At 39.4% G+C, this 9,743-nt stretch overlaps 1 protein-coding gene across 2 annotated transcripts in view; it reads right to left on the bottom strand.

Moving 5' to 3' along the window:
• Window positions 1-547: 547 nt before the first annotated feature.
• The window catches only part of LOC147331091 (cysteine desulfurase-like), an 11,333-nt gene continuing 2,137 nt past the window's right edge, over window positions 548-9,743 (bottom strand). For both annotated transcript variants that reach the window (XM_086293145.1, XM_086293146.1), the window contains exons 2-13: window positions 9,668-9,738; window positions 7,092-7,208; window positions 6,416-6,499; window positions 5,550-5,702; window positions 5,233-5,326; window positions 4,928-5,062; window positions 4,360-4,517; window positions 4,169-4,274; window positions 3,752-3,833; window positions 3,228-3,311; window positions 2,898-2,987; window positions 548-2,767 (exon numbers count right to left, since the gene is read on the bottom strand). In XM_086293145.1, the coding sequence (XP_086149271.1) occupies window positions 2,704-2,767; window positions 2,898-2,987; window positions 3,228-3,311; window positions 3,752-3,833; window positions 4,169-4,274; window positions 4,360-4,517; window positions 4,928-5,062; window positions 5,233-5,326; window positions 5,550-5,702; window positions 6,416-6,499; window positions 7,092-7,208; window positions 9,668-9,738 (1,238 nt within the window). In that variant the 3' untranslated portion in view covers window positions 548-2,703. The remainder of the gene's footprint in view (window positions 2,768-2,897; window positions 2,988-3,227; window positions 3,312-3,751; window positions 3,834-4,168; window positions 4,275-4,359; window positions 4,518-4,927; window positions 5,063-5,232; window positions 5,327-5,549; window positions 5,703-6,415; window positions 6,500-7,091; window positions 7,209-9,667; window positions 9,739-9,743) is intronic.

Genomic DNA, 9,743 nt, shown 5'->3' with positions numbered 1-9,743 from the left:
ACTATACAATTACTATATTATTATATACATTTTTTGTTGGGTAAAAACAGGGGTTGTACAGTTCTAGCAAATGTGAAAGTTATTATTTGGTAAGAATATCTTTATTTTTCAGAGATAAGTTCATATATTCGTATGGTATATTTCGGTGTTTACTGGAGGCAAAATGGGAAGACATGAGTGGTGCAAGACTTTTGCAAAGATTATACATACATACAGGGGCCTAAGATGTAACTGTGCAATGTTTGGTTGCTAAACTCCTGATTGCATAAGAGTCTGTGGACAGACAGATTTGGAGTTTTACAGTCACAGACATTCGTGGTGTTTAACTGAAATTTTATCTGCTACATAAAAAAAAGACAATTTCAGATCTCCAGGGCAAAGAAGATCCATCTTATTTTATCTTATAATGGAATGGTCAAACTACCTCAGGTTGAACTCTCTGCGACCCGTGGAGCAATGTGAAAAACGCATTCAGACATCATCAAAACTGTTTTGAGAATCTGAGTTGAAAAAACAATAAACACAAATTAAATACATCAAAAGTTGATGGCATAACCAGAAGAAACAATTTTATTGGATACTAATGTGCAATGACATGTAACAGTCGAAGACAGTAGATGCAGGAGACGAGCAAATATATCAAAAAGAGGCTCCAGATACATCCAAGAACACAATACAAGAATCCCCCCCCCCAGAGAGTGTAGTCTTAGAGACCCACATTTTTTAACCAATTGTTTTATTTTTGTTTAGATTTTCACAATCATCTTGTATTTCCTGTCATAAGCCACGGACACGTGTGACAGAAGTCTGACTTTAAAAATCAGGGCTGCAGACTTGTAGAGTGGTTACTGACTAACAGAACAATGAAACCGCTGCTGCTAACACTGTCTCGTTGGATATTTCACTGAGAACTGCTGATCATAGGCCAACATGCTACCACTGAATGAATAATAAACGCTGATGTGGGATGATAAGACAAGAGCATGAGACAGAGAGGGCAGTTTATAACCTATGAACAGAGCTGGAGAGATAAGCCTGTGAATCTAGTGGAAAGGTCTGACTCAAATAAATACTGGGCGAATCATCACATCCTGCTGCCTTCAGTTGCTCTTTCCAGCTTTGCTGAAGCAACACAGCTTTGTTCCGATTCTTTTATCACTTAGATTGTTGCCCGTGTTTTATTTTTTTCTAATTTATGTGGCTATCTTTGGGTTTAATGCGAGTGTGATGGTATCACAAAGCTCGGTCACATTTAGCAAGAGTAAACAGTAACTGTGTTGGTCACATGTACATTCGTGCTTCTCCACAGCAGGTTCATTCTCAAGATAATATCAAAACTTGTCATCAATTGGATCGCTGGATATAACACCAATGGATGTTTGAACTACTGCTTGACTCAGTAAATTATAAATTATTTTGTTCTAGTTGTGTGAATGTCTGATCAGGTCTTTCTGTGGAGCTCTTTGGCTCTGCAGAGAGGGTGATTACTGGAAGTCAAAGAATGAAAGGGCTATGGAAACACACTTGCCATTAGCCCCGGCATACTGACTGCTTAAAAGACTTCTCAGGTTTTCAATATTCAGTTTCACTCCAGTTTGAAGTCTTTTACACTACATTACTGAGATATATTTGACAGATGACAGTACACAGCTACAATGTGTGGGCCTACAAAGCTTCTACTAATTGCAGTGTCATAACAAAACAATGTTGCATTTCAACCTGCCTGCCACATTGACACTTCATGATTTGGACGGTACTGTGTGTAACTTCCATTTCCCACAGACACGCTCATGAGTGCATTAGTGAAACAAGTGTAAACTAAGCTGTCTGTTAACCAGCTTCATGACACCAGGCATCAAGATGTTAGATTAGGTGAAGTCAAATCACCTAAAGAGTCAGATTAAAAGCGCCTCTGTGCCATTTACTGCATGTCTGTCATACTGTGCAAGACCAGTTTTAGACAAATCTTGGTCACAGACACTGATGCATATCAAATTGTGCGATGGATGCATAGTTGATTACAGTGCTGCAATGTTTTTAGAAAAAAATAATAATGACAGAGACATGAGTATAAAAGGTTTTCTTCTTAGTCATAGAGTGTTTTTTTTTTCCTTTTTTACTTTACAACCAATTGTTTTGGTTTGTGTGTGTGTGCCCACAAATTTGTTTTCCCCTAACCTTTATTAAAAAATACGACATGTGCCGACTGGTTTATCCTTTACTGTTGTATTCTGAATAACTGCTTTTTTTGAGTAGCCCTGCTGTGAAAACATGGTCCTGGATGTCTGTCTAAATTTTTTGTTTGTGGGCAGTCTGTTGATCAAAGCCCCAAATCGGCCACTGATGGACATGTCGCACAATCAATACCATATTTAGTTTGAAACAACCAAAGAGGATGTACTTCTCATGAATGTCATGTTAGATTTCAGAGCGTGTCACAGCCTCTGTAAACATTTCATCTGAGATAAAGAAGCAACCTTCTGGGCAACAGAAGAAAAAGAAGAGATTGATGTGCGTTGGTCAACTGTCTGAGCAACATCTCCTGAGAGAGCAACTGGAGGAGCTTCTAGAGAGACACTGAGCTACAGCTACAGCCAGACGACAGGGAGTTTGTGCGTGTTTGTTTACAGGAAGAAAAAGCTGGTCTGTTCCTTCAGTCTTTTGGGAACTATCATGTCGAAGTGGGCAAGAAGTGGAAGAAGCTTAATGCTGCGCCCAGTTGATGCTCTTCAGGTCGATGCCTTCCTGACTCATCTCCCACAGAGGACTGACAGACAGAAAGAGAGGCAAAGAGGCAGGTTAGAGAAAACAAGGTTACCATTCAAAATTTTGTATCAATTTTATGAATGTAAAGTAAAATCAGCATCTGCGCGATAGTGTCTGAGAGCTGACTTTACCTCATCTCTCTGAGTCTGTGGACCTGCTCGATGCATTTCTCTGCTGTGTAGTCAACCTCTTCTTCAGTGGTGAACCTGCCAATACCAAACCTGCCACAGACACAAACACGGACATTTAAACCTGAAACTAGAGAACATGAAAGGCTGTTGGTAACCATTCCCTGGTTATCCAAGTTTATAAACAGCTTAGTTTTCTGTGGATTTAATCACTTTGATTGCTAAGTCTGATCAATGTGAAGAAAAGAGTTAGGAAGCTCAAGGAAAATCATTATTAAACTTCTGGGGAGTTGCAGTTTTTATCATAATCCAGGTTACAGGAGGTATTGTTACCTGATGGAAGAGTGAGCCAGATCTTCATCTGCTCCAATAGCTCTGAGGACGTATGATGGCTCCAAAGACGCTGAAGTACATGCACTGCACACACAGACACAAATATTCATCTTTAGAGACTTCATGCACAATCATATGAGGCTTTTGAACTGTACATTAAGCATGTAACTGTACTCTCAATGCTGGTGTTGAAACTGACATTTATGTTAAAAGTGTTTCTGTGAACTTGAGCAGAAGATAGGGAACGAAAAGTCATTCAGGCAAAAGGCATTCAGGACTTTGTGTGATAGGAGAATGATTTAATTTCAATTCCAGATTTAAAAAGTAGCCAACAAAGAGAAGCTAATGTAAGAATGCTACCCTGACCACACAGGTGGCAGGACACTTGATTCATAAATAGTACACAAATCGGTCAACACTTCCATCCTCTCAAAACCATGCCGATTTTCTAACTTTTTGATGCAGTGGGTAAAGTTACACTCAAAAGTTGGACATATGTGCGTGAAAAAAAGTTTGTAACTGACCTCCCTGATGACAGAGCAACATCCTTCAGTGCCATCAGCAGACTCTCGCCCTCCACGTAGGCAAAAGAAAGGTTGATACAGCCTGAAAACACCCAGACACACAAACACAATCAAAGGTGTTAGTCCAACTTCCAACAAAAACACTTCAGAAACATTAACTTCAAAAATCTTCACTGACTTGTAAATCAATTTTGGTTTAAATTCTAACCTGCAGCAGCAGCACTGAGTTTCATTTCTACATGGAATTTATTAGCGTATTATAAAACCAGTTTAGTTACAAGGAGCACTTTAACACTTTACAGTTTAAGAGTTGGTTTCGAGGTTCAGTTTAGAATTAGGTATAGGCTAGAGTTAAGAAATGTCTTACGCTAATAAATGTCCTCATAAAGACTGCTAAACAAACATAAATGTGTTTACCAGGGTAACGCTGTTCTGGATCTCCATTCATGATGACATCAGGAATCTCAGACATGACCTTCTGGACCAGACGATTAGCCAGCATGGACACCCGCTGATGATCATACTAAACAAACAAACATGCACTAATCCCCCTGAAATGTAGCATCGTCTGGGAAGGTTTTTTGGATGTTTGACTTTGGTTATTTTACCTCCATCTCCTCCTGGGCGATGCTACAGGCAGCTCCCAGTCCAACAGCCAGTGGGGTGGGGACAGTGCCAGAGCGCAGCCCCCTCTCCTGCCCGCCACCGTTCTGTATTGGCTCCAAACGCACCCTTGGCCTGCGACGCACGTACAACGCACCCACACCTGGACACACACACACACGTAGTAAGTATTTTTGCTTTTACACCATTTTACGTGCATCTTTTCAAAGATAATCAAACTCCGACTTTGACAGCTGATAGAAAAAATTAACAGGGAAACTCCGCTGATTTAAAAAAAAAAGAAAAAAAAATCTTCATATAAACAACCTACATACTATATACATACATACTTTTTTGCCATCTTTCCTGCTTCATATTTCACCTGCGTGTATTTTGTTTAATTTTTAAAACCAAAACACGTATTTCTGTGGGAAAATTTAGCCATTTCTAGTTTTATACAATTTATATAAAAAATGGAAATGGGCACTGACAAATGAGCTCCACAAACTATCTCACCTGCCTATCGATCGGTTTAGAGTTATGCCACCTACTGGTACTGCTACTAAAGCTGACCTTTGGGTCCGTAAATCTTGTGACCACTGATGGACATCAGATCGATCTTCCAGTCAGAGATGCTGATGGGAATCTTCCCAACGGCCTGAGCAGCATCAGTGTGGAAGAAGACTCCTTTTGAGCGACAAATCTGACCTGTAGATAGAAAGAGTTCAAGCTCATTAATCTGATCAGAGCTCTCGGTTGGGCTCCGCATAAAGCGAATAGTCTGATTTATTCAGTAAAACTGACAAAACTATTTAGATGCGGATATTATGAGTGCGTGATTGTGAGCATTTCATGTGTGTTTGATTTGCTATGCTTACCAATCTCCTTGATGGGCTGCTTGACTCCGATCTCGTTGTTCACGGTCATCACCGACACCAAAGAGGTGTCAGTACGGATGGAGGCCTCCAACAACTGAACACACAAACAAACATGTAGTAAGACTCACTGTAAGGAGCAGACACGGGACACAATAATTCGTGAATTCTGTAACGCTACAAATGGAGGTAAAAATAATAAATACAGGCTTCACTGCCCAGAGGTATTGTAAATATAGCTTCCAGTTTTTAATATGTTCACACAGACAATATTCTGGTTGTTGTCTGCGTGATCTCTCTTTTTGTCTCTGTATGTTTACCTCTAGGTCCAGCAGGCCGTTGTTCTGGACCGGCAGGTAAGTAACATCGAACCCTTCGGACTCCAGAATCCGACACGAGTCTAAGACGCACTTATGCTCGGTCTGAGTGGTGATCACATGACGTTTTTTGGCCTTGTAGAACCGGGCTACACCCTACAGGAGAGAACACACTGGGTTAAAGGGAAGAAAGTTTTAAGATTTTCTCTGATTCTAGCACTTTCTGGAGTTGTGAATCCAGTTTGTGGCTACTGCTCGTTTCTTTTTAGCATTAATTCAATGACCTCATTTATAATTCCAGTAAATCAGAATCGACAGCAGCGTGACTTTAATTTGCTTCCTCTATTCTCGCTGTTATTACTTGTTCTTTGCTACACATGGTGTCTTTGGTAAGGCAATCCAAGTGGACTGAAGTGAAGTAGTTTGTTTCAGTGAAACAGTGAAAACAGATGCTACTTCTTCCTGTCAGCTGACTTATTTGCCTCGTGTGCACAGAAAATTTCTTTTAATTAAATGTTCTCAACGTGGCTGACAAATTCCATTTTTATCACAAGTTTTTGCATTTCAATATTGTATAGTTTGATTCAGAAGAAGCATCCAAATCATTAACAATACAAAGAGTTTTGTTAATGACAGGTTTGTTTTAAGGAGTTTTATTAATCAGTTCACATTCTGAATTTGCTCTTACTGTTTTGTGTGTTTTTTATTTCTCATGTAGTTTATCACTTGGTTTTTTACAGTGTTCTTATTTTGTAAGAGTTGTAGTTTTAATCTGTTGTCTGCATTTTATATTTTTGATCAGTTTTCACCAAAACAAAACCTGTGTGTGTTTGTGTGAGATAAAGTGATTAAGGTCAAGAGAGTAGGACCTTGATAGCCATGTTGTTGGACTCTGTGGCTCCGCTGGTGAAAACGATCTCTCTGGGATCGGCTCCAATCAGATCAGCCACCTGCTGCTCAGAGAGAAAGAAAGGGGAAAAAAAAACACCAAACAGATTCACATGTTTCTAATTTGTGTTTCTAATTTTGAACATGTGTTCTAGTGATGCTCTAACTCCGCCCTAGTGGCCATCACAATTTGGCCATTGAGAAATTTGCTCAAATTCTTATGCGTGGCCATTTTTCCTGCTTTTAACACATAAACTTTGAGGACAAAGTGTGAACAACCAGACAAAAAAAATCAGATTTGATCAAAAAATCGTAATTGAGCATTAAGACCTGCAGTGTGAACGTAGCCATAGACATATAGCAACATCAGTCAGTGACTCTCGGTGAAACATGCACATGTTGTAGGTTACAAATATTAATGTCGGAGCGCTGATGCTGAATTCAAACATTCAGCATCAGTGCTCGACTTTGGTGTGCTCACTAGCTTGTATGAGGCCTGCATCTCTTTGCATACCACAGCTACAACTGAGCAAGCCAAAGTGATACATGGACCAGATTTTTTCAGTAAAAGGACTAGATGTTACTGTCCTTTTACTACCTGCAAAGAAAGTGTAAATAAGCACAGCCCACTTTTCTAAAGATGGAGCAGCTCTCTACCTTCCTAGCTGTCTCCATAGCGGATTCACTCTCCCAGCCGTAGGCATGCGTTCTGGAGTGAGGGTTACCGTAGTAATTCACCTGGTAGGGCAACATGGCATCCAGCACCCGGGGATCCTAAAGACACACACAAACATATGAAATAGGGCTGCTCGATTATGGCAAAAATGATAATCACGATTATTTTCACTGAAATTGAGATCTCGATTATTTGACGATATTTATTTAACCCTTTAAGACCTACCATAGAACCAAGTCCGCCAGAGCTTATATTATTTTTTTACATGTTGTAGTGCCATTTGTGGGAGCATTTCAAGTTGCTATACAACTGTTATAGCCCATATTTTAATAATATGTATGCATTATGTCCATAGTAACTACATAAATTGCAAAAAAGTTGCAATAAACTACAAAAAAATTGAAAATCGGTTTTGTTTTTTTACATATATTTCTACTTGGAGAAATTTAAGAGGTTTATCCCTCAAAACTTTAAATACAAAAAAGTTGCAAAAAATAGTTTACAACAACAGGAAATTTATTTTTAGTGTCTTCATAGTTTTATTTTGGAGATACACCAATTTTTATATACACTGCAGGAAAAACGAAAAAACAATCCTATGATGCAAATTTGCAAAGAAAACAGAAGGTGCATCAAAATAAACGATTTCCAGCAGTGCAATTCGAGTTCTAAGCATCCCAGAAACTATTCAGAAAAGTCAAACATGACCAGTATAGGCTTTTAAGGCCTACAAGTAAAAAACTACATTTCCGCGAAAATGACGTCACTTCCGGTTTCGGGGAGGAAATGGCCGACATGTGATAGTTCGTGCTGACGTCTGATTCACTGTGGGAAGTGTTACGAACAGCTGATCGGATCGGCAAAGCGTGTTTCTGGAATATTATGTTTTTGTTCCTGCAAGCGCTTTCTATGCAGTTTTTGCAAAGCTTTATGTGGAAGGAAACCGTGACCGAGGACAAGCTGATGGCACCAGATGTAAGCAGAGATGGGCAGTAACGCGTTACTTGTAACGCGTTACTGTAATCTGATTACTTTTTCCGAGTAACTAGTAAAGTAAGGGATTACTATTGCAAAATCGGTAATTAGATTACCATTACTTTACCGTAGGAACGCTGCGTTACTGCGTTACTAAAACCGTGATTTTTTGCGAGAATGTCTCACGACAGTGACGTAAGCAAGTGCGCCGTTAGTGACAACAGCTGTGTGCAGATCAACAATGGATCACATATCGAGTGCGGGAGAGAGTATGAGCATGCAGCGTTTAAAGCGTGGAAGTACTGACCTTACTTTGAGTTTGATTCCATAAAAAGTGACAAAAACATTAGCGTCCATCGTGCGTGGGAAGAAAACTTCTTTTTACAGCGAAAAAAACCCCTAAACTTCCAAGGAAGCACCAAGAGCGCAACGACGTAATGGGAAACTCACAGAGACACTGCCGTATCCTTCCACTGACCGCTGCACACCTGCACCAGGGTAAACCTCCGCCTACTGCAGTCCTGCTTTACAGGTGAAAATAGAGCAACAGGACCGCTGAGTCTTTGACTTTATTTATGTTCTGCTGTGTTTTACTTGCATCTATTTGAAAGAGTGAGTGTAAACACAAAAAATTATTTTATTTTATGTGCTGGAATGTGCAGAAAATAGGTTTAAATGTTAAACTCATTTATTCAACTCAGAGAATGTTGCATATAATTAAATTTTTGCTTGATGCATAAAGTTAAAAGATTAAAAATGATAAAACAAGTTAAAAAAAGAGACTTTTCCATTTGATTACATTTTGTATGATGGATTATGTAGAAAAAGTAGAATTGGGCTGAAAGATCTATCGCTTTATCACCTCTTCAGGTTGTAAATCGTGTTTTTAAAAAGTAACTAAGTAACTAAGTAACTAAGTAATTAATTACTTTTGAAAATAAGTAATCAGTAAAGTAACGGGATTACTTTTTTGGGGAAGTAATCAGTAATTAGTTACTGATTACTTTTTTCAAGTAACTTGACCAACACTGGATGTAAGTACAACTCCTCCGGTTTCATATGCAAAAAAAATTATTGCGCTAGCTTACACGGTTCAGGTTCTACAGGGATTTAAAAATAGTTACACAAAACGGAGTGTGCTGCTCTGACCGGCTTCAATGACTTTAAAAAATAATATAAAATAGTGTGCAACACCACTGAAGGTTTTTTTTTTTTAACCTCTCTTTTCAACCAACAGCAGTCACTCTCTCCTCTCCAAATAACTTCTGCTTAGCTTTCCGAGCTTCCCTCGGGTCCTCTTAATCAGCGGTCTCCAACCTTTTTTGCGCCACGGACCGGTTTATGCCCGACAATATTTTCACGGACTGGCCTTTAAGGTGTCGCGGATAAATGAGGGAGGGGCTAATAATCGGCTCAGTCATTTTTAATGATCGTTGAAAGCCCAGATCGTAATCGTGATTAAAATTCGATTAATTGAGCAGCCCTAATATGAAACTCTAAGTACAACCAGCTTTATGTCCAACTCTCTCTGACATCAGCTGTAAAAGCCTGTAAAAGTGACAAAGTGCTTAGTAACAGTTACCATGGGAGTGGTTGCCTGGAAGTCCATGTAGAGGGGGCGAGGCTCATCCTGTTCATGTTTCTTGATCAACTCTGCA

Source organism: Aulonocara sp. 'chitande type north' Nkhata Bay, linkage group LG5 (genome assembly GCF_057382095.1).
Source record: "Aulonocara sp. 'chitande type north' Nkhata Bay isolate Kocher_YH1m ecotype deep benthic linkage group LG5, A_spYH_male_GT1.1, whole genome shotgun sequence".
Lineage (NCBI taxonomy): Eukaryota > Metazoa > Chordata > Actinopteri > Cichliformes > Cichlidae > Aulonocara > Aulonocara sp. 'chitande type north' Nkhata Bay.
The sequence above is the reverse complement of the archived record's forward strand: the minus strand, read 5'-3'. Positions and strand labels throughout refer to the sequence as shown.